The 26,254-nt window shown below is 38.2% G+C and overlaps 1 protein-coding gene across 1 annotated transcript in view; it reads left to right on the top strand.

Annotated features, from left to right (window-relative positions):
* LOC124776393 (venom carboxylesterase-6-like) overlaps nt 1-17,697 on the top strand; it is a 205,632-nt gene extending 187,935 nt beyond the window's left edge. The window contains exon 10 of the mRNA XM_047251370.1: nt 17,301-17,697. Within this exon, the coding sequence (XP_047107326.1) occupies nt 17,301-17,505 (205 nt within the window). The 3' untranslated portion in view covers nt 17,506-17,697. The remainder of the gene's footprint in view (nt 1-17,300) is intronic.
* The last annotated feature ends 8,557 nt before the right edge of the window (nt 17,698-26,254 follow it).

Raw genomic sequence — 26,254 nt, 5'->3', positions numbered from 1 at the left:
CAAATTGCAGTTGAATGTTCTGGTGCAAAGTAAGCTGGTGGAAGATGATTTGTCATCAGCTGTAAGCTAGTTTTGATGCTGTTCTCAATTTTTGACACATGACAGCTATTCTTTCCATTTCAACATTGCTTCTGCATGCCTCCTCAATAATTTGTAATATATACCAATATCTAGGCCTACCACTGTGGTAATTTATTTCCTTCACCCCTTTACATACAGTTTTCAACAGTGTCCCATGTCATAACAAGTGCACAACAATTCTGTTGGTCCGATTTATTGTATTCTTTATTATCAATGTTTTTTTTTCTTTCTGGCATATTGGAAGATTTTGCAAAGGTTTATTGGGTTTTGGTGACTTTCTGTAACTACCTATTCACCAGAGGGCAAGTGCACAACCTTAAACTGTTAGACAGCACATTTTCACACATACGACTTCAGTTTTATACTGTTGCATTGTTCCATTATGTACACATGTGCAGATTATCTGGAAGGCCTAAGAAAACAGTCAGTGAATGATATAAATACAAGCATTGGAATAAATATAAATAATTAAGTAGAAGGGGCTTAAGGGGCTAACTGTAGTTTTAGATTTTTTCTCTAAATTTATTTACAGAAAACTAATTTACTTTAAATGATGGCCTTACACAGGATAATATTACACATCATGGTACAGATGAAATTGGAAGTAACAGTCCTAGTGGAACAAGCAGAGCATTTGCAGGCAATGGCTACCATAAACCAAATGCATCGTGCCATCACACCAAAGTTCAGTCACTGTTAGTTTTTATAGCATTCACAGACCTGAAGTCTCTATCTCACAAACATATATACTGAGAAATGACTAACTTTCAAATGTACATACATTGGTATATGCCTAATACTGAACACATTCAAACATGTAGCATAGGTGTTTGATATACAGTGTCATAAAGGGTAACACACAGTAAAAAAAATGATCAAGCTTAAATGTTAATTTTCATTTCTATTTTAGTCCTTCCATAGACTACAAATTATGCAATAATGATGGCAAAAATTAAGATTATTCTTCAAGTACAAAGTCTAAGGTGAGTCTTTGAACAACTTCACACAAAATTGGGTTTTCTATGGAAAAGTAAAAGTGCTCAGTGGAACATTTATTCTGCCAGGTAACCCACAAAATGTTCAGTACACAGCACTGCAATTTACAGTCCTGCTTGTAAGAAATATTCAGTTGCTGAAATTTAAGCTGTGCTCTAAAGATCCTCCTAAGCACCCCTCAGAAAAAAAAAGAAACAGGAAAAAAATTTTTACAGTCAAAATTATATCAGTATTATTAGGTTAGTTTTTCTTACAGGTGTACTGCATGTACCTTAATTTAAACCATTAACTTTTCCTAAGTTTGCATTCACACTATTTGACAATGATCTCTCTTCTGGCTGAGCACTTGCTTTTACTGACCCCTGAGTGGAGGATGCTGAGAACAGAAGCTTGTGATCGGCTTGTACCACATTGCCTATTGAGATCCCATTCCCAGACCAACCAGGTTATAGTATACAAAATAAATGAACATGTAATATGGGGCGTTCCACCTTTTAGCTTACCTGGGCCACACTGGAAGAAGACAAGTACTTTTGAGTTGCACATGACGCACTTAACATTAACAATAACCACCATACATAAAAAATGTGGAGAGGGTGGAACTATGAGAGAATAGCATCATGTGTTGGGAGTTTCAAATTTAAAGTGATTAATTTATCATAACTTCACATAAATGGATTTTTCTTTTACCAGTTGTTTGATGGTACTTACTTCTTGGGCCACACTGATACTCGCTTTGGGCCACATGTGGCCCGCAGGCTGTGGGTTGGACACCCATGATGTAATGGGTTAATGCATCACAGAAGTTTATGGCTAGTTGTTAGAAGGACCACGTACAGCCTCTTTGGTCATTTTAGTAAATGATATTAACAATCACTAGGCACAACAATGCACACAGTTCAACACAATATTCACATCAGCTGTTTATTGTTATGGTGGACAGTGTTGTTACAAGGCTAAGGCTGGTAATGAGCATAAGTATTCCAGAGCAGCAAGAACACAGCCAACTTCCATCTATCACAGAGAGAGTAAAGTAAGAGAAGTGTGTGACCTAGTACATCATGTGTCCTCTGATCTGAATATCTACTATCATTGGCTGGTGAGATCATGTGACATGAACTATGACTGGCTGGCACAAATGCAGTGCAGGCTTGATTTCAGTACTTTGGAAGCTACCGTGCTGTATTTGGTGGAATTAATATTTTTGTTTTTTTAATGTGAAAATATGTAGTTCACATGTTGATGTGCTTAAAAGATCTTTTTTTACTAAAATGCTGGGAACTAATATGGTGGCATGTAAAATCTTTACCATTCAAAGGTTTGATAAATTTTACAGCTCCAAGGGAAATTATGAAACCTAAGATGGAAAAATTGTTATTTCCCCTAGGGAATAGTGTGTATTTTCACCTGGAAGGAAGTGTATTTTTAAACAGGAAATTTTTTTCTTGTCCATGTACCCACCCTGTTATAGCACCAGTAAACAGATTGGTTGATTTATCCTTACATCATATATATTCATTTGATAGTGGATTTCATGAAGTAGTAGTTGATGTATCATGTGTAGTGGCAGCTATCGTTATAGTTGTTAAAATGATTTCTCATACAGTTGTTAGTAAATTATTTAGTAAAAGTGGTACAAACATGGTGATACTTTTATAGGAATTATCTGTTTATTGCAATTTCAACAATGTGTTTTGATTTATTGTAGCTCTTGTGGAAGCAATTTTTCTGTGTTTGAGGAATATGTATTTTAGTTTCAAATACAACCAGAACCTCACCATGTTAGTGTGCTGTGCCCAGGCACCTCCCTAGTTCTACATCTCTCACTTCAGGGAAAATTGCAGGCAACATCCACTCACCAGCTGACCAAATACCTCTTAACTCCCCTTCCGGCCTGCTGCACCCACTCAGTCCACACTTACCTATGTGGCCTGGCAATCATCTCACAATTTGCCATCTCTATATTGCTCAACCTATGCCTCTCATGCTTTGATGATTTTATGGATATTGTCTATGAGCAATAGCTTTACAATGTTCTTGTTCCACATTAAATCAGTTCATCTGAGAATGAGCAGCCACCAGTAACATTACATTTCTAATGATTCTAATCATTTTATTTCTGTCTTCCTTGCTGTGTATGATTAGGCCCCTGTTGAGAGCTATGCTCCAAACGTAGCTCTTTATTTCTCTGTTTTGTTCTCCAGCTTTACATTTCTGGATGTTGACAAGCATTTTTTTTATTGAAAACGTTTTCCTTGTTAATCTGTGCTATCACACATTTATTAGCTATTTTCTTTTATAATATATTCTACTTCTTAAATTAGAAAAGACATTTTCCATTTCATGACACTCTTTCCTACATTCATTCATCTGAGTTTGTATTTCAATTTTCACAGTACATGAAGAAGGTACCTAGTTGGTCTTTGAAATAATGTATGATAATAGAAATAGAAACACGGCTGAACACCTGGACTGCACTTGATTCTCTTTATTTTACCAAAGTATTATCAATAATATATATTTTTTTAATAATTTTTAGGTATGCAGCCACATCCCATCACCGTCCTACTGTGATATTATTGCCCATAAATGTCTGACCATCCTCAGATGGGTGGACAACTACTGAAGAGCCCAGGTGCATCCACAGTATTTATGCCGAATCTCACGCATGTGAAATGTGCTGGTGTCTTTCAGCAATTGCATCAGGTGATGACATGCGCAGGACAGCCAAGTTGTGTGTGCTGCCCTCAGAGGTGGAAGTGAGAGATGATCTAACATGGAGTATCAAATGACTCCATTGGTTCCATTGTGATTGGATAATTTTAATTATAAGATTCCAATTTTTATCCAGTTGAAAGCCATTGTCACAGCCACATCCCATCACCGTCCTACCGTGATATTATTGCCCATAAATGTCTGACCATCCTCAGATGAGTAGACAACTACTGAAGAGCCTAGGTGTATCCACAGTATTTATGCCGAATCTCACGCACGCATAAGATTATCGGCAAGACTATTTCCACTGATTCTTTAATTACTGAATCCCAAAAACTGGAAACTGGAGCTAAAATTGTTAGAACATACTCTCCTCAATCTACTTCTTATTTAACAACAGACTCATCAAACAAACAGATATCTTCATTATGGAGAGCCCTGTGCTGGCTAATCTTTTTATGGAGGAATTTGAGGAGAAATCAATGAAGCCTACTGTGTTAAAGACCATGTTTTTCTGGAATTATGTTGATGATACTTTTGTTATATGGTTTCCTGGCAGACAAAAACTGGAGAAATTCTTCTGTCACTTGAACTCATTACACGAGAACATCGCATTTACAATGGAAATTGAGAAAGATGGGACTTTACGCATTCAAGACATGCTAGTAAGCCATAAGAATGATGGGTCACTGGGACAGTCTGTGTAGTGAAAACCCACGCACACAGATCTATATCGCCAGGTGTCTAGCTCCCATTACCTTGCATAAACTGCCAGAGTTCTTAGTACCTTAATACATCAGGCACACATAATATCAGGTGATGAGAACCTCCATGCAGAATTAGAACATTTGGACACTCCATGCCAAATATGGAAGGCCATGCATAGCTTTAATATCAAGATGCAAAGCACTGAGAACACTGATGATGATTGCAAAATCAACTGTGTTCCTTCCATATGCTGGGAATTTGTCTCCTAAAATGGACAGATTGCTTGGGAAAAATAAAATCAAGCTTATCTTCCATCCACCAGCAAAGAGCTTGGCCCTAGTTGGATCCATTAAAGATGACCTACAACTAAAAGAGGAAAGTATTTACAAAATTTCCTGCCAGTGTGCTGCTGCGTATGTAGGTCAAACAACATGAACTGTCCAGGAGCGTTGTACAGAACACAAAATATACATCCATCCTCAGCAACTGTCAAAATCAGCAACAGCAGAACACTGTGGGACATTCAATGGAATACAGTAGCACAGAGTTTTTAGCTCCTGTTTCCAGTTTTTAGGGTTCAGTAATTAAAGAATCAGTAGAAATATGTCTTGCTGATAACCTTATAAAATGTGGCAGTGGCTTTCAACTGGATAAAAACTGGAATCCTATAATTAAATTTATCCAGCTACAACAGAATCAATGGAGTCATTCGATACTCAATGATTAGATCATCTCTCCTTTCCATCACTGAGGGCAGCAAACACGACTCCATCACACACAACTTGGCTGTCTCATGCCTGTCATAACCTGACTTGTGCACCTAAAGATGCCAGCACATTTCGCATGTGCGAAATTCAGTACAAATGCTGTGAATGCACTGGGGCTCTTCAGTAGTTGTCTACTCACCTGAAGATGGCCAGACGCCTCTGGGTGAAAATTTCATGGCAGAATGTAGACAGGGTTAGCTGTGCACCCAAAAATTATTAGAAGAAGAAATATGCCAGGAAAGTTTCAGTGGTTATGGTATATATATTCTTTGATACTCAGGGCACCTTTTATGCATTTTTCCTTCACAAGGGATCTCCAAAAGTGTGTTCCCAGTAATTAACTAGTGTCCTGCCCAGAATCCAATTACTCTTCCTCCTACCTTATTTTTCTTCCTGAGACTGGTCTCTGCCATTATTTTCTGTTACTACCATCACTGACAACACATTCCAGCCACTCATTCTGACTAAATTCTCATCCCATTTGACATATGTTACAAGTATGTTGATGTTATCATATGCTCTTTGATTTTACTTTCATCCCTTTACTTCACTGTGATATTACTTGTTTGTCACTTTACTATTGCTGCTCTAGCCTTAACAAACACCAGGATGAATGATCCTATTGTCATCACTCTGAAAATCTGCTGAAAGGTTATAAGTGTGAAGTTTGAAACCTAGGTAGCTCCAAAATAAAATAGATATATGTCTTTATCAGCAATGACTTCTCGAAGTTATCTGAATCGCATAGCTTCAAGGATTGAAAATACTTTTTAGTAGCATAATGAGCAGTAATGTTATCTCAAAACAGGCTTATTTTCTTACATTATGAGTTGAATAATTATTGGTCTAATCATGAAAAATATTATGAAAGCAACAGCAAGCAAATAGTAACAACTTTGTAAAAGTAAAAATTCAACAACTTGTTTTCTATTGCAGATGCTATTCTAATAACATCTTAGCAGGTGAAAGAATGAGGAGAATGTAGCAGTTTAAAATGAGAATTTTGTTAAGTTCCTTTACATAATGTTGTATTTAATATATAGGAGATTAATCAAATTATTATACACCATCCATCCAAAATGTTAAAAAAGTTCCAAGACTGATATTATTACCCAATGAATGCCAGATAATATGCACCATTTAAACTAAGTGGCAGCAAACACAGGTAAAGTTCTATTAGTTAATCTCGTATAAATGTAGGCTGCAGGTGGGTGGCGAATAATTTTTGACAATCTAACACACAAGTTTGCATACAGTTTTTCATCACTCCAGATAAGGTTACTGTGGCAGATCAGAACACCAAATCAGTTGATAGAGGCTCATATATAAACAACATAAATCGCAATAGATTTGGCACTGTATTACTGCACTGGGCATTCCACTGACAGAATGGAACCCTGGCTACAAAATCATTTTGCCTCATTGCTTGAACGTATTGTTTATACTAGCAGGCTATTGCTGTTCCACCAGTGTCTCCACTCTGTATTCTTCTAAGAACAAGGTAAATTTACAGTTGCTCATTGATGAATATTATTTCTTTAACCATCTCCTCAAATTTACTACATGACAATTATTGTTTGAGAACTACATCATATCTTAGCGTTTTGAATGACACTGTTTATCATACATTTCTAACATCAGTGAAGAATTTCTTTTGATTGGGATGACACCTTCTGTGAAACAATTCTCTGTACATTTGTTCAGTTTACTGAACACTACATCATGATATACCATTCATTAAATACATGTCTGTGAGATTCTGTTTTGAGTAATGCTTCAACTTTGATATCCAGTCATGAACTGTGAAGACTGGAAAACTACTCTGTGCGCACATTGCAGATGAGTGAGCATTGTTTTTCAAGATTTACCACTTAAATCTATGCAGCAGATAGATGGTTTTTTTATATTCATTTCCAGCCATTGGTTCTTTATCTTAAAATATTTGGTTTTGGGCTCCTCTACAGTCTGTATAAGTTTCACATTAAAGATTTGACACACCTTATGTTATAAGAGTTTGTAGTTAACTGTTAATACAGCAAATACAATTAGTTTTGACATGTTTTCTTGGATAATTTATACCTTGACATGTTCCAGAACCCTCAAAGTTGTTCTCCATAATGGCAATTATGGAACAGAACTAATTAAGACTCATAACAAAATGTCAACTACAGAATTAAGTAAATTTTATTGTAGCGATTTGACATTACCTTGACATTGAAAATTGGTTACTAATCTATTGGAAAGATGACTTTGTTAAGTAAATCAAGTTACTATTCCTACTTGAAGAGATTCTTGTCACACCTAAATATGTTATTCAGCATGATAGAGCCCCTCAAAAATGGTTCAAATGGCTCTGAGCACTATGGGACTTAACTTCTGAGGTCATCAGTCCCCTAGAACTTAGAACTACTTAAACCTAACTAATCTAAGGACATCACAAACATCAATGCCTGAGACAGAATTCGAACCTGCGACCATAGCGGTTGTGCGGTTCCAGACTGTAGTGCCTAGAACCGCTCTGCCACTCTTGCCGGCAGCCCCTCAATATACTGTAGAATCACTGAATAAACAAACATGTCCAAAAGAATATACACCACATATATAATTAAGATGAGACTGGCCAATGATGCCTTCAGTGCAGATGCACACCACTCTTTAACTCTTATAGGAGTCAGTGAAATGCTATAAGGAATGAGGATAATGATCTGGGACACTACATAAGTAGGGCGAAGATAAGTGGAGAATTTGGGTCTGATGGGAGGTGTGCTAGGGTAGTCAGTGCAGTTGTGATGACCACTGGGTCCAGATGGCTCATTGGTCAGAGCATCTGCCTAGTAAGCAGGAGGTCCAGATTTGAATCATTGTCCAGCACTAATTTCCATCTTTCCTTGTTAACATAAATCAATGTCCACTAGCAGCTACATGTCATAATTCTTGATTGATAATGGCTGCAAGATGAAAATGGTGTTCCTTTCAGACGTGTGTGAAAGGACAGACACCTCCCATATAATTAAGATAAGACTGCCCAGTGATCCCTTCAGTGCTAGTGCACACCACTCTTGAACTGTTACAGGAATCAGTGAAATTCTGCAAGTAATGAGGATAATGGACAGATTCACTACATCAGTAGTGTGCGTATAAGTTGATAATTTGGTCTGATGGAAAGCATGCTAGGGTAGTCCATGCATTTGCATTGAGCACTGTGTCAGGATGGCTCAGTGGTCAGATCACCTACCTGGTAAGTAGGAGACCCCTGTTCAAGACCTGGTCTGGCACAAATTTTCCACTTTCCCCATTAATGTAAATCAGTGCCCACTAGCAGCTGCGTGTCACAATTCCTTTGTTTCTTGATTGATAATGGGTACAGGATCATATATGTAACTGATATTATGGTACACAATAATGTACTCTATTTCCATCAAGAATAATACTTTTTTTTCTTCAATGTGGAAAGTGTCCTTTAATTCTATGACTGTCTGGGTACCCTAGTAACCAAACATTGAGATTTGGAATTACAAGAATCTCAAATGGTCTAATGTACAACAATCCCAAATTCCTGTTTCTCTTATTCAAGAGCAATGAGTATGGATGAGTTTTCAATAGCACTTTCTCACTTACTTGACATCTTTGTATGCTAACAATCCTTTTGGCATAATAATACTTTCTTCTGACCACTTCATCTATCAGATTTACCAGCATTTTTCTCTTCCCACTGATCTTCATCTTTGGGTATCCTTTGAATTTTATCAAACCACCCATTATGCTCTCTCCTGAGGTATTAACTCAGATGAAGTGTAATGTGTTGATTAATGAGCTAGGAGGTTCACTATTCCCTCAGATGGTTTAATATAACTGATCCATAATATTTGCTGATTGTGACAATAAGTTCTCATGAATTATTTTAGTTTGTGAAACATCCTTCTGACTGGGCTGATCTCTGGGTGATATCATAAAGTCAATATTTGGGTCATCTGTTCCTGTCCCAAAGTGTTTCTCTGTGGGTAACATAAAATGTGTTGCATTATCAGAGCAGAGCACATGACTTGCCCACACTAAATATAATCATTGAGTAGTCTGTTCAGCATTGGTGGACTTGTGGAAGTTTTGATTAGATATAGCTTCAGACATTTAGTGAATACGTCATAGAATGCCACAACGTATTTGCATCCTCCACACGCTCTTCTTAGTACACCACAGACATCCACAGATATGATTCCTGATGGCTTATCTGGTACTACAGCTTGTAAAAGACCTCTGATATCTCAATTATCAGGCTTGGCCTCTTGACATAGGGTGCAGGTTTTCAAGGTTCTCTGTATCTTTCTACAAAGTTCCAGAAAATAGTTGTAGGTACATAGTTTATTAACACATTTAATTACACCAAAGTGGCCCCCATGCATAATGTGAATATCATGTAAGCTTGGATTCATAGTTTGTGGGTATACAAACACAAGCACCGATTCCATGGGGCCTGAGGGAGCCAAAGCCCCCTCAAAAATTCGTTTTTTTTTTTTTTTTTTTTTTTTTTTTTACCCCCCCCCCCCCCCACCCCCCACCCCAATAGTTTAAAAAATTTGTTAGTTACATTATTCTTTGTAAAATCACAAAATCATGTTGGAATTTTTTTTATTTTCCTTATTTGATGATAGTTACCTTTTAAAATACATTCAGTAATGAGTTAAAACAAATAATTATTATGGTAGTAGGCAGGTTAACTGGAAATGAGTGTTGCGAATCATGATAGTGTTCCGGTGCTGTGGCCCCCCTAGGGATTTGTCCTGGTGTTCGGGCCGTTGGGTAAAGTCTGGTTCCGGCGGGCCAATGCTGCGGCCGCGGCAACATCAAAAGGACTGGAGCAGAAGCGCCTGGAACCCTCCACCTCATGTCGCCTTGATGCTTTGAGACATTGTGACACCACAGCTATATAAATCCCATCCTGCTGTCACAGTCATTCAGTGTGGATAGTTTCGTTCAGTGCATGCTGCAAATGCCTTTAGTGTTCTGACTTTAGTGTCTAGTGGACTATTTTATAAGACTGTATTTTATTTGTTTACTTTAGTCTCTTAGTGTATTATGAATTAAGTTTGCAATGGATAAATCTGTTACCAAATAGGTGCTCTTGGAAGTTGATGATACCACAAGTCAACCTCCAACAATTATTGTGTCATCAATTGCTTCGTCATCTTCAGGCGAGAACCATTCACCGCCAAAACCTGGACAATCCGGTAAAGGAAGATCATTTCAGAAGTCTTGGTTGATCAAATATACATGGCTAGAATATGAAGCATCTACCAAAAAAGTTTTTGCAAAACTTTAAAGAGGCAGATGCTAAAAATCTATTACAATTTTCTTCAAAAAGAGTAGATGCATTTGCTTACGGAAGGGTTTTCTAACTGGAGAAAGGCTTTGGAAAAATTCTGACTTCATGAAAATATGTTTACACATAAAGAAGATGTTCTGAAACTAAATTCTATCACTAACTGAAGTGTGGCCTCCCAATTGAATGAACAGTTAGATAGCGATATGAATAAAGGCCATTTAGCTCTTGAGACAATTTTTACTACCATTCAATTTCTATGCCGACAAGGACTAGCAATTAGAGGGCATGAAGATGTAAACTCAATTTTTTTTTCAATTGTTGGAACTCCAAAACAATGACATACCTGAGTTTAAAGACTGGTTAGGGCGTTCGAGGTATAAGTGGATGTCCCACAATATTTAAAAAGATCATTGATCTACTAGGAAAGTCTGTGTTGAGAAAGGTATTGGCTTCAATCAAGAAGACTGAACAGTTTTCTATTATGGTTGACGAAACAAGTGATGCTTCGATTCACAAACAAGTGTCATTTTGTATTCTTATTGTTAATGATTCCTTAATCATCAATGAAGACTTTATTGGCTTATACAAGATTCCCAACACTGAATCACAAACTCTGTTTAGCATTTTAAAAGACGTTTCTGCTCGTCTTAATTTGTTAGTGGATAACTTAAGAGGACAGTGCTTTTCTATGATGGTGCCTCAAATATGAGAGGTAAGTTCAAAGGACTAAAAAGCTTAGTTTTGGATGTACAACCAAAAGCCTGTTATGTGCACTGCACTGGTCACAGTTTAGACTTGGCAGTTGTAGACAGTCTACCCATCTTACGCCTATGAAGGATATTATGGCTTTAGCCAAGGACTGAATAAACACCGCAAGGCAATCCAACAAAAGGATGGGACTTTTCAGAAGTATATGCTGTGAGAGAGCCAACGATGTACTTTAAGATTATTAGTATTTCATCTTCCAAATGTTTATAATTAGTACAGAATTTATATTTGTTTCTATGTCAACAATATAATTTAAGTTACAAAACAATTACTGATTTCACCCTATAACAAAAGATACGAACTAGGAATAGTCAAAATAAATTAGAAAATCAATTACATATATAAAACTAAGCACAAATTTAGATTTGGTGTTAAGTCCTTTAGAACTGAGGACCAACCTTTCTCCTTTACGAAAATACAAATTACATTCACGTATGTTAATGGTAAATTGTAAAAAGTGAAAAACGAATTTAAGGGAGGCAGATGGCAAAACAATAGGGGAATTAAAATTATCCCAGCTTGCTTCATCAGAGACTTCTGCAGGTTTGCAGTTATTCCAGCCTGTAGGAATGTTCTCAGTGCCATGGTTAACACGGAAATATGTTCTCCCCATGATAGGTCATGATCAGTAAATTAGCTACAAATAAGGTCAACTGGCTCCTCAGTTCACCCCTAGGACTGAGTCCAATGCAGAAATAAACACTACTGAAATAACATTGAGCCTGGATTTGATAACTGTATCCTGCAGAAAGGTGGTATACTTCCTCTATTACGCTGTAGAGGCACTTGCCAATATAAATGTTTTAGATCAATTCTTATGAGATATCAAAGTCCATGAAATGTTCTTATCAACTCTTTGATGTTTTCTGTATGAGTACTCATGGGTACTATGATTTTGTATATGACCTTGGCACTGAGAACAAGTCAACCCTTTCCTCTAGACTTCAGTCCCACTGAGAGTGGACTACAGTAGGGACTGGCAGATGGTTCTGTTTAGTCCCACTTGAACTTTCCTATACTTTCTTTGTTTGCAGCTTTATTTTGTAGACACACAAAGGGATAGAGGATATGGCAGAAAGTTTAACATGGAAAAACTTCCAGATGACATTTATATACTCATTTTATTTCAGGTTTCTCCTCAAACTCTTGTGAATATTGTGTCAAAAGGTCAAATAGCTGTTGCTTTTGCTGGTTGGTAAAGTTCTCTGGCTCTGATATCTTTTGCAATACTAGTGTTGGGGCTCCAAGTTCCTTAATAAAATGCACCAGAAGCTTTTGTGTCCTGGGATGTTGTTCAAAAATAAAATTGATCCATAAATGTTGGCAGTATTGTCTGTGGCTACCATCCATCCATAACAACTCAGCCTGAGTTCTGGCTCCATCAACCAGTAAAAAAACTTTGCCTGTTGAAAAGTCAATTTTTTGTCCTTCTCACAGATAAAGTCAGGATCCAGAATACAATCTTTCAACTACTAGAAAAGGTGCATTGAGTAACTGTGTTTTCTAGTCTATGACCTGAGTCTGTATTCTTACATTTCTTGATCGCATGCCTACTGCTACAAAAATCTTGAAGTTGTGTGCTGGAAAGACCAGCATCTTGGTTTATCTGATACTTTATTAAAAAAACTTGTTGCGATCGCATTCTGCATCTACATCCATACTCCTCAAGCCACCTGACGGTGTGTAGCGGAGGGTACCTTGAGTACCTCTATCAGTTCTCACTTCTATTCCAGTCTTGCATTGTTTGTGAAAAGAAAGATTGTCGGTATGTCACTGTGTGGGCTCTAATCTCTCTGATTTTATCCTCATGGTCTCTTTGAGAGATATACGTAGGAGGGAGCAATATACTGCTTGACTCCTCAGTGAAGGTACATTCTTGAAACTTCAACAAAAACCCATATCAAGCTCCTGAGCATCTCTCTTGCAGAGTCTTCCACTGGAGTTTATCTATCATCTCCATAATGCTTTCGTGAATACTAAATGATCCCGTAATGAAGTGCGCTGCTCTCCGTTGGATCTTCTCTATCTCTTCTATCAACCCTATCTGGTACGGATCCCACACTGGTGAGCAGTATTCAAGCATTGGGTGAACAAGTTTACTCTAACCTACTTCCTTTGTTTTTGGACTGATTTCCTTAGAATTCTTCCAATGAATCTCAGTCTGGCATTTGCTTTACCGATGATTAAATTTATATGGTCATTCAATTTTAAATCACTTCTAATGCCTACTCCCAGATAATTTATGGAATTAACTGCTTCCAGTTTCTGACGTGCTATATTGTAGCTAAATGATAAAGGATCTTTCTTTCTATGTATTCACGGCACATTGCATTTGTCTACATTGAGAATCAATTGCCATTCCCTGCACCATGCGTCAATTTGTTGCAGATCCTTCTGCATTTCAGTACAATTTTCCATTGTTACAACCTCTCGATATACAACAGCATCATCCGCAAAAAGCGTTAGTGAACTTCCGATGTTATCCACAAGGTCATTTATATATATTGTGAATATCAATGGTCCTATGGCACTCCCCTGTGGGACACCTGAAATCACTCTTACTTCAGAAGACTTCTCGCCATTGAGAATGACAATCTGTGTTCTGTTATCTAGGGGTCTGATAGTCCATATGCTCTTACTTTGTTCCTCTGTCCTGGGTGCTACTGAGTTATGAGGGGACTGCTCCTCTGTGGCTGGATGTTGAGATTATGGGAAGTGGTGGGTGACTGTAAAGATGAGGCACAGGAGATTTGTTTTTTGTACAAGGTTGGGAGGATAACTATGGTCTGTAAAGGCCTCAGTGAGACCCTCAGAATATTTGGAGAGGGACCGGTGGACACTGAAGATGTGATGGCCACAGGTGGCTGTGCTGTATGGAAGGAACTTCTTGCTATGTAATGGGTGGCAGCTGTCGAATTGGAGGTATTGCTTGTGGTTAGTAGATTTGATATGGACAGAGGTACTGATGTAGCCATCTTTGAGGTGGAACTCAGCATCTAGCTCTGGGTTGAGTTGGACCAGGTGAAGCAAATGGGGGAGAAGCTGTTGAGGGTCTAGAGAAATGTGGATAGGGTGTCCTCACACTTGAACCAGGTCGCAAAGACCTCATCAGTGAATCTGAACCAGGTGAGGGATTTAAGATTCTGGGTGTTTAGGAAAGATTCTTCTAGATGGCCCATGAATAGGTTGGCATAGGATGGTGCCATGCAGGTGCCCATAGCCATACCATGGATTTGTTTGCAGGTAATGCCTATATCCTATATTCCCATAACCCTCCTTGCTTCAACCTTCATTAGTAATTGCCCTCATTGAGCTAGCCCCTTCCCTGTTCCCATTCCAGCACTACACAGACATTTATTCCACCAATGCATCCAGTCTTTTTACTTCTCTACTCTTCCACTACCCCCTCTTTCCCACACTCTCTGTCTATCCTCCCAACTGCACCAATGATAATATGTCTCCATCTCGTCCTTGCATGCTCCCCAGCAGCACTTCACCATCCCCAACCCCTACCCTGCTATCCCTCTCCCACACCACCCCTGCCTCCTCCTTACACCCATCCAGTTGTCTCCCCCATCATGCATTGCTGCTGCTGCTTGTAGTCTGGCTTCAGTTGCCAGAGACTGTCTCACATGTGTGTGAGTTGTGATTGCAAGAGTGTGTGTGTGTGTGTGTGTGTGTGTGTGTGTGTGTGTGTGTGTGTGTGTGTGTGTGTGTGTGTGTGTGTGTGCTGTCTATTTTTGACAAAGGCCTTGTTGGCCAAAAGCTTATTTTGTAACATTCTTATTGTTGTGCCTGTCTGCGACTCAGTGTCTCCGCTATATGGTGAGTAGCAACTACCTTTTCATAATATTGTTACATTCCATCCTGGATTTTCCATAATTTAAGTTGTGACATCTTAATAGATACTCCAAAAATACCTTTATTTCTTCAGCTGCTGTATTTAATGATTTGCCAGTATGCATGAATGACATCTGGCTTGTACATGTGGGGATCAATTCAAAAATCTCTGCTGTGATGTATTTTATAAAGCACTTGTGTGGCTGATCATCTTTTCCTTCCCAAACTGCTTCTTCAAATCTGGAGCAGGTGGAAAGGGTTCAAACACACTTGTGTGGCACCAAGAAGGATTACTCCATTCATTTGGCAGAAGTAATCGTGGATCCATCATGTATGAGTCATCATGAGATGACAAAACTACAGATCCTATGTCAATAGGTTGGTCAAAGGTCATGTCAACCTCATCACTGCTTGACACATCAAGTTGTGATAGAATTTCAAGAAAATCAAATGGCTTCTCCAGCTCATGATGTATTACATCTTCTGGCACTGCTTGTTGACTTTCTTATTTAACCTTCCATCTAGTAATTATTCTTTCAGTATTACTATTGTTAATATTTATTGTTATTATTAAAGCTACTTCACATATTATCATTCAAAAATAGTGAAAAGTGCCAGACCTGATAACAAATTACTGCTGAATATTTACAAGTGAGCAAACTTCTTCATGAGATACAAATCCACTGTGTCATATACGACAAACATGTGAAACTCATGCAACACAATTTTGGGAAGTTGTGTTATAATGTTCCAAGTGGCCAATATTACATTAACAGTCTGGTGACAGTAAAATAGCACTGGTTTAAGGTAATTAGGTCATGAATAAAAACACACCCGTAACAGAATTTCAACATTGTTTTGCTGTTCTTCCTGTGCAGATGGTAGATAAACATTATCTGACTTCAATAACTGACAACACAGAGAGATGAAAGTATCTGTGATTGGTTGTAATAGCTCTCAGAAGTGGGACTACTATTGGCATATGTCTCTTTGGTGTTAACATGGACTCTGTTTTCAGACAAATATTACCAGTTCTGTGTGTCACATATGACACGTGGGATGTGAAGAGGTAGTGGTGCACTTTGTAACTACATTATGATGCATTTTGCTTATCCAAATGTAGAGAAATGCTTTACCCACTAAAATTTGTCATTTTTCTACATGTTTTCATGCTGTAATCTTCTGAAACCCTGAAGGTACTTACAAGTCACATTTTATGTTTCTATGGATTATCTTACCAGTTCTGTAATAGCATAAAAATTTTCTGACTGTCAGGATGCTGCATGCTATTTCGCATGGAGAGTTGGCTACAGACACTGAAGTAATATGAGGTATGCCCTGAGATAGTGTTCCTTTGGCTACAAAGTACTGAGTGACACTAGAGTCAGTCATATCATATAACTGTTAGGCCAGAAAACTTTGTAGAGACATAAAGTAGAACAATAACATAGGTTCAGTTATAGGTGAAGCAAATGTAGGCTACAAATAGTTGAGGGTGTAACAGAATTGTTGAAAAATCTTAACTGACAGACACTTGAAGAAAGACACTCTAGATCTCATAAGAACCTGCTTCAAAAATCTTCAAGAACCATCTTTCTGGGCAGAAGCGATGGATATTCTTTAGCCCCAAAGAAGCCTATAGAGATTAAATTAGGCAAATATGGATCACATAGAAATGTACCTGCACTTCAGCTGTGAATGAAGAAATGAAACTGTAAATTCTAATTAATTGAATAACTACTCTATACTGTCCAAAATTCTATTAAGCTGGCCATGCAGGGTAACCACACAGGGCCATGCAGGGTAACCACACGGTCTCAGGCACCTTGCCACAGTTCACGCGGCATCCCCTGTCAGAGGTTCGAGTCCTCCCTCGGGCATGGGTGTGTGTTTTATCCTGAACATAAGTTAGTTTAAACTAGATTAAGTAGTATGTAAGCCTGAGGCTGATGATCTCAGCAATTTGGTCCCATAGGAACTTACAACTACCACCACTGTCTATTAAGCTCTATATTTTATTAGACACTGAAATATCCAGAATTAGTTAACATTTTATAAAAAAAAGTTATAATATTACTAAATCTCTTTCATTGTATATGTTATAGGGATCCAGCATCAAAAAAGAGAAACATCACTTGGCCAGCTGTGAGAGGAAATGCTAAGGATATTAACTATCTGCAAATTTCTGGATACAGTGACATTGCAGCAGCAACAAGTTATGATCTTGGGAATCGAGAGTTCTGGGATTCCTTAGGAATTTTGGAACCACAAATGCTGATCAAAAAAGAACACAAAATAGATGAACTCTAATAGATAAATTTATGTGAATGTTCAGTGGTAATCATCAACTGTCCTCAGATATTGTAAATTGAATATCTCCACCTAGCAGCTACAGCTGAATTATCTTGTTTGCAAAGAAGAGCACTAAATGTAGAATGTGTTATCCAGGCTACTTCATGAAACTGGAAAACTCCTGTTCAGATCAGTAGGTGTATTTTTGTAAATATTAAACAGTACATGGTTATGATGCTGACACACTATAGACGTGTGAAAAAAAAATGTTTTTCTGTCTATGTAGAATATTATGAAGGTTTTTTTTTTTTCAAATAAACTTATATGTTTATTGTAAATTTTATGAATATTGCCCTGTATATATTTGAATTTTTGGGCTACTTGAAACACAAATATGGTTGTATTTCACTAATTATTGCTACTGTTTATTTATTTTGATTATCCAGTTCACACATTGTATGCCATTAACATTTTGGATATTTTTAATCTCCTTGCAAATTGCTTGTGGTGTTAATGTCTCAGTATTTGGTACAAATAAGACACTATTCCTATTAGTGAAGGTATTGAGAATGCTTGAGTTTTTAGAAGTTTTCATTATTATTTATTGAAGCATCTGCATTTCAAATTACTCATGTTTGGCTGTAATTCATGAGTTAGTCCCTAAACAACTTATATGTGTTAATATAGTCATTGTCCATGGACGTACTGAAAATTAATAGTGCACCTAACTTCAGTACTCATCACAAATGTGTCTTTTTTATTGTCACTCATCTAACAATCGGATAACAGCTATATGAAAAGGATAGATTACTACTCACCATACAGAAGAGTCACTGAGTTACACACAGGCCCCTGTACTGGGAGACAGTGGCCATGTGCGTGTGAGTTATGCTTGTGGGAATGTGTGTGTGTTTTCTACTTCAGAAGAAGGACTTTTTTGTCCAAATGGCTACATGTTCAGCAGTCTTTTTCTTTGAGCCTGTCTGTAACTCAACTATGTGGTGAGTAGCAGTTTATCCTTTCTGTATTCTTTACAGTCATCTCTGAGTGATGGGTCTTAATTCATACTTTCTCAGTTACAGTTACATTCTGTAAAGACAATTGTATTTACATTCCAAAATGAAATTTGTACTCCATTTTGGAGTTCATCTTTATATGACTGTAATACTGAGAATGAATTTTTCACTCTGCAACAAAGTGCAACCTGATATGAAACTTCCTAGTAGACTGAAGTTGTGTGCAGGACCAAGACTCAAACTTGGGATCTTTGTGTTTCCCTGCAAAAGGTAAAGCTGCAAAGTTCAGGCCTTAGACTGGAACACAGTTTTAATCTCCTGTGAAGTGACTGTAATATTTCATAAACCAACGATCTTCCACTTTCTAAGGCAAAAAGTCAACCCCTCATTGGTTGCTGAAGGTTCATCAATGCTGTAAAAGTTAATGAGGGATTTAAGTGTCATTACAATTAATTATTTTAGTGAAGAAAAACTGTCACAGGAGTCATATCTAATTAAAAGTTTAATTTTAGTGCATTTGGAGCTGTATAAGTGTTAGCCTACATCTGTTTAAGAAAATTATCAGATAGTAATAATACTGTATATATCATTACTAACAGCAAAAAGGCTCATTATTTTACTACCTGTAACCTTAGTGGATATTTTGTAAAGAGCAATTTCAAATTTATAATCAGTTGAGGTAACAAAATAACCAACTGCCTTGAAATTACTGTTCTCTTTACACTTGTGTAGAGAATGCAGTCAAACTATTTTCATTCTTTACTAAAGTTACATATGACTAACAGTATCCTTTGCTGTAGACTAACTGCTGTGAAGCCTGCATACCCTGGGAAAGTGGTGTAAGATCAGATAGCTACTACTCAAAGGCCATTTGGAGCTTAAATATTTAATCTAGACATTGGCAGATTTAGTAAAAGTGATCATTGTTTAACTGGGTACAATATATTTTTCCTGAAAAGTCATAGCTCAATACTTTTTAATGATAAGTTTTTTACAGAAATAGTTATAACAAACCATTTCTGACCCACTAGCTGTGGAAACATAGAAAACAAAGATTTTCTGTGGAGAACAATATTATTCATAAAATTCACATGTCAAGCAACAATCATGTTCTGCTCTGCTGCAGCTTTTGTGGACCCAGCAAAGACATTTTCTGCATTGAATCCAAACCTCTCCATCTTCTGAGTTTGAAAATACATCATTAGAATACAAACAATTTACATCTCATTTGTTTTATCATTTTCATCTGTAGAATCATTGCTGAAGAACTGTGAATTTTTTAATGATTCTTTTTTTTTTCATGCTGGTTCTTCACATGATATTCTTTTTGATTCATTTCATTTGGTGAAGTTTTAGGGGTACTGTGAATACACTTGTAATACGCATGACTGTGATAATAGGAAATACGTTATTATATTTACTCACTATACATAGAATACTCATCCAATGCACATTACAGAAATCTCAAAATCATAGTAATTACCAAAGAACATTAAAACATAACTCATATTGTCCAATGCAAAGATAAATTTAGTTTTTATATCACAACTGTTCATGAATCAATTATTCCACTTGCTACATATTGATCATCCACTTTTGATTGCCACATAGCATTCACCAGTGCTGTTTATAGGTCATCGCTATGTGCAAATGTAGCTTCAGGAGTCAATGGAACCATTCTGCTGCTGGATGTGTTTTTACCAGCGAGCAGTTTGTTAAGTGGCTCCTGCAGCTCTGCCAATGTGGCAAGAGTCTTGTGCAATAATTTAATGTATCCAAGAAATGTCTAAGGCCTTTAAATGTAGAAGGAGTTGGCATGTTTACAATATCTGTCACTTTTTCAGGAAATGCTTAGATACCATGATATGATATAGTGTAGTCAAGAATCTTTACATCTTCTTTTGCAAAAGACACATTTGTCCTCATTAATCATAACACTGTAGCAATCTAATCTTTTGAACAAAGTATACAGTTGCTTAATGTGCTCCACTTTGGTTTTTGAGAACACAAACATGTGCTCCAAGTAGCAGAACACAAATGGAAGGCCATGCTGGACCTCATGCATGAAATGCAGCCAGGTTTGTGCAGCATTATGGAGGCCAAAAAGACCAAAGGATATAGTCAGAGCTATCTTTTTTTTCTTATGGTACCATAGATATGTGTGAGAATTGCTTAGCACAGTCAACAACACTGAAATAGCAAGTACCTTCTAGGTTATCATTAAAGAATCCATGTGAGGCTTGAACCATGAACCATGGACCTTGCCATTGGTGAGGAGGCTTGCATGCCTCAGCGATACAGATGGCTGTACCGTAGGTGCAACCACAACGGAGGGGTATCTGTTGAGAAGCCAGCAAATGTGTGGTTCCTGAAGAGGGGCAGCAGCCTTTTCAGTAGTTGTAGGGGCAACAGTCTGGATGATTGACTTATCTGGCCTTGAAACACTAACCAAAACGGCCTCGCTATTGTGGTACTGCGAACGGCTGAAAGCAAGGGGAAACTACAGCCGTAATTTTTCCCGAGGGCATGCAGCTTTACTGTATGGTTAAATGATGATGGCGTCCTCTTGGGTAAAATATTCTGGAGGTAAAATAGTCCCCCATTCGGATCTCCGGGCGGTGGCTACTCAAGAGGACGTAGTTATCAGGAGAAAGAAAACTGGTGTTCTGCGGACCAGAGCATGGAATGTCAGATCCCTTAATGAGCAGGTAGTTTAGAAAACTTAAAAAGGGAAATGGATAGGTTAAAGTTAGATATAGTGAGAATTAGTGAAGTTCAGTGGTAGGAGGAACAAGACTTTTGGTCAGGTGAATGCAGGGTTATAAATACAAAATCAAATAGGGGTAATGCAGGAGTAGGTTTAATAATGAATAAAAAAAATAGGAGTGCGGGTAAGCTACTACAAACAGCATAGTGAACGCATTATTGTGGCCAAGATAGACACGAAGCCCACACCTACTACAGTAGTACAAGTTTATATGCCAAATAGCTCTGCAGATGATGAAGAAATTGATGAAATGTATGATGAGATAAAAGAAATTATTCAGGTAGTGAAGGGAGATGAAAATTTAATAGTCATGGGTGACTGGAATTCGACAGTAGGAAAAGGGAGAGAAGGAAACATAGTAGGTGAATATGGATTGGGGGAAAGACATGAAAGAGGAAGCCGTCTGGTAGAATTTTGCACAGAGCATAACACTTGGTTCAAGAATCATAAAAGAAGGTTGTACACATGGAGGAATCCTGGAAATACTAGAAGGTATCAGATAGATTATATAGTGGTAAGACAGAGACTTAGAAACCAGGTATTAAATTGTAAGATATTTCCAGGGGCAGATGTGGACTCTGACCACAATGTATTGGATATGAGCTGTAGATTAAAACTGAAGAAACTGCAAAAAGGTGGGAATTTAAGGAGATGGGACCTGGATAAACTTATTAAACCAGAGGTTGTACAGAGTTTCAGGGCGAGCATAAGGGAACAATTGTCACAAATGGGGGAAAGAAATACAGTAGAAGAAGAATGGGTAGCTCTGAGGGATGAAGTAGTGAAGGCAGCAGAGGATCAAGTAGGTAAAAAGATGAAGGATGGTAGAAATCCTTGGGTAACAGAAGAAATATTGAATTTAATTGATGAAAGAAGAAAATATAAAAATGCAGTAAATGAAGCAGGCAAAAAGGAATACAAACATCTCAAAAATGAGATCGACAGGAAGTCCAAAATGGCTAAGCAGGGATGGCTAGAGGACAAATGTAACGATGTACAGGCTTATCTCACTAGGGGTAAGATAGATACTGCCTACAGGAAAATTAAAGAGACCTATGGAGAAAGGAGATCCACTCATATGAATATCAAGAGCTGAGATGGAAACCTAGTTCTAAGCAGAGAAGGGAAAGCAGAAAGGTGGAAGGAGTATTTGGAGGGTCTATACAAGGGTGATGTACTTGAGGACAATATTATGGAAATGGAAGAGAATGTAGATGAATACGAAATGGGAGATACAATACTGCGTGAAGAGTTTGACAGAGCACTGAAAGACCTGAGACGAAACAAGGCCCCAGGAGTAGACAACATTCCATTAGAACTACTGACGGCCTTGGGAGAGCCAGTCCTGACAAAACTCTACCATCTGGTGAGCAAGCTGTATGAGACAGGTGAAATACCCTCAGACTTCAAGAAGAATATAATAATTCCAATCCCAAAGAAAGCAGGTGTTGACAGATGTGAAAATTACTAAACAATCAGTTTAACAAGCCACAGCTGCAAAATACTAACGCGAATTCCTTGCAGACGAATGGAAAAACTAGTAGAAGCCAACCTTGGGGAAGATCAGTTTGTATTCCGTAGAAATATTGGAACATGTGAGGCAATAGTGACCTTACGACTTATCTTAGAAGAAAGATTAAGGAAAGGCAAACCTATGTTTCTAGCACTTGTAGACTTAGAGAAAGCTTTTGACTATGTTGACTGGAATACTCTCTTTCAAATTCTAAAGGTGGCAGGGGTAAAATACAGGGAGCGAAACGCTATTTACGATTTGTACAGAAACCAGATGGCAGTTATAATAGTCGAGGGACATGAAAGGGAAGCAGTGGTTGGGAAGGGAGTGACACAGGATTGTAGCCTCTCCCCAATGTTATTCAATCTGTATATTGAGCAAGCAGTAAAGGAAACAAAAGAAAATTCGGAGTAGGTATTAAAATCCATGGGGAAGAAATAAAAACTTTGAGGTTCTCGATGACATTGTAATTCTGTCAGAGACAGAAAAGGACTTGGAAGAGCAGTTGAATGGAATGGACAGTGTCTTGAAAGGAGGATATAAGATGAACATCAACAAAAGCAAAACGAGGATAATGGAATGTAGTCGAGTTAAGTCGGGTGATGCTGAGGGAATTAGATTAGGAAATGAGACACTTAAAGTAGTAAAGGAGTTTTGCTATTTGGGGAGCAAAATAACTGATGATGGTCAAAGTAGAGAGGATATAAAATGTAGACTGGCAATGGCAAGGAAAGAGTTTCTGATGAAGAGAAATTTGTTAACATCGAGTATAGATTTAAGTGTCAGGAAGTCGTTTCTGGAAGTATTTGTATGGAGTGTAGCCATGTATGGAAGTGAAACATGGATGATAAATAGTTTGGACAAGAAGAGAATAGAATCTTTCGAAATGTGGTGCTACAGAAGAATGCTGAAGATTAGATGGGTAGATCACATGACTAATGAGGAGGTTTTGAATAGAATTGGGGAGAAGAGGAGTTTGTGGCACAACTTGACAAGAAGAAGGGACCGGTTGGTAGGACATGTTCTGAGGCATCAAGGGATCACAAATTTAGCATTGGAGAGCAGCGTGGAGGGTAAAAATCGTAGAGGGAGACCAAGAGATGAATACACTAAGCAGATTCAGAAGGATGTAGGTTTTAGTAAGTACTGGGAGATGAAGAAGCTTGCACAGGATAGAGTAGCATGGAGAGCTGCATCAAACCAGTCTCAGGACTGAAGACCACAACAACACCAAACATGTGAGGCATTAGGTACTGGTCTGGAATAGTGCAGTTATTTAAATACTTGTAGTTTACCCAGATTCTCCGTGATGGGGCCACTCACACACCATTTGATCTTGATACAGGTCCCGCAGCAATTATATTATCAATTTCCTGTTTTTCTGTGGATAATGTATTAAGGGGGGGGGGGGGGGGGGGGGAAGCATCAAAGTTTGAAAGCTACTGGCTGACCTGGTGTTGTCCTAATAAAATGTTGAGTGGAAAGACTTCTGTTTCTCCTGCCCAACACAGGCTCCATCAGTGCAGGAATCTCATACAGCAGCTGTTGGCCAAGGTTGCTGCCCTATGCACAGGTGGCCTTGGAGAAGGAAAAGAGGGTAGAAGCTTAGCCACCCTCTGGTGCCACAGCAGCACAGAGCAGGAGCCGCAGTCGTTCGCGTGCACTATCCAACTCTTTTTGTGGTACAGGAATTTTCCTTCGCAGTTTAGCATTTTTGTCTTGTAATTCACAAGCAGTCGATCTTTTCGCAGAACACAGTCCTTGTGCTTCAGAAGTTTGTGCTTCAAATACCTTATAGGTCTCTCTTAACACCGAATGCTCAGTTGTTTCGTGCAAATAGGTGTCTGGTGTCTTTTCACATAATGCACACATTTGGGATCTGCATTGATACAATAGTGATCCTGACTGCTGTACAACCATTGTGGGTAGCATGGAAATCTTCACGCAACTGAAAGCGGTGGAATCACTCAGTGCACATTCTGAGGCAGTAGTAATTTTGAGAGAGAGAGGTATTTGCACCAACCTTTGATGCACTAAATCTGGCACAACTGGAAAATGTTGAAGAAAATGAGCTCCTAAAACTGGCTCAGTGTGTAGGGCGGAAGATGTTATCTAGATCTAGAGTTAGTGTTTTCTTCCTCTTATGTTCTGGCTGCAGAATTGTTGCTAGCTTTGAGAAAAGTAATATCTTCATTTTTGCTAGAATCATATGGCATTTTTGGATAAACACTGATTTCTGAACCAGTATCAACTAGGGAAAGTGCACCACACTTTCAGTTTTTGATAAACGATTGAATGGAGTCTGTAACAGCTGAAACCATTGCATTATTTCTGCCTTTTAGGCAGTGTGAAAAAATCTGATCAGTGCGTGCATCTACTGACACCCATTGCTCCTGTTTGGGTGTGTGCAGGGGCTTCTGCACTCATTGCATCAGCAAAACACCTGTGGTTCCGACACCAGTTTTCACATCACTGGTTGTTTTTGCTTTGAACCCCATTGAGCTTGGTATTCCTCTCTATCTGAGTATTTAGTTTGGCTAGTTTGTATCAGCTGCCCAATAGATGGCTTTGCCTGTGGACCTTGCATCTGTGTAGTTGCAATGCATGCACTGGGACTCCGTGTTATAGCTGTGGTCACAATGCATGGCCTGGGGCCTCCTGCCATAACACCATTCACAGTGGCACAGATTGAATTATCCATGCATCAACTGCAACCACATCTATTTTGTGTGCCAGTTTGTGAAGGGAGAGATCTGTAAAGGCACAAAGGATGACCCCCACATTTTGTGGCAATTTTTGAAGCCAGAAAATTTTTCAAAAATGTTTTGATAGAATGTAATGAGTGAAGCACTTGGGATTGGGAATCAATGACACATGCTTCACTCGCAATACTTCCTTATAGATTTGGTTGTGGTGGTGGCACAAAACACTGGAGTACAGATTTTTTAAACACAGAATAAGATTATCAATGTAAAACATCATCTGACTGTTCAATCAAGTTTAGCTCCAAATGTGAGAGAATCAGTGTAAACTGTCCCATAGCAGATACAAATCCATGTAATTGAAAAATGATCTTCACTAGTGTTAATCAAGGTTGCGCACTGATAGGCCAGAAAAGCACAACTTTTATGTTGTAGTTCTTGTTGCCATTGCTTGGGCCTGTGCTGTTTCTTGGACCATTTGTCTGTGGCATAGTGCTGCTGGCAGACGGCGGGCACTCTTGTCTTCACAGCCATTGTGTTGGCATCCACTGTTCCGTATTGAACTGTACGAGGTCAATATTTTTGGGATACTCTGCATCCACTTGTAATACACACGACTATGATAGTGGTCAACACTTTATTGTATTTACTCACCCTACATAGAATGCTCATCCAACACACACAATAGAAATCTTAACACCATAGTAATTAGCAAAGAATATGCAAACATAAGTCACATTGTCCAGAGTCTTATGTCACAGCTATTCCT

The sequence above is a fragment of the Schistocerca piceifrons genome, chromosome 1 (genome assembly GCF_021461385.2).
Source record: "Schistocerca piceifrons isolate TAMUIC-IGC-003096 chromosome 1, iqSchPice1.1, whole genome shotgun sequence".
Lineage (NCBI taxonomy): Eukaryota > Metazoa > Arthropoda > Insecta > Orthoptera > Acrididae > Schistocerca > Schistocerca piceifrons.
The sequence above is the reverse complement of the archived record's forward strand: the minus strand, read 5'-3'. Positions and strand labels throughout refer to the sequence as shown.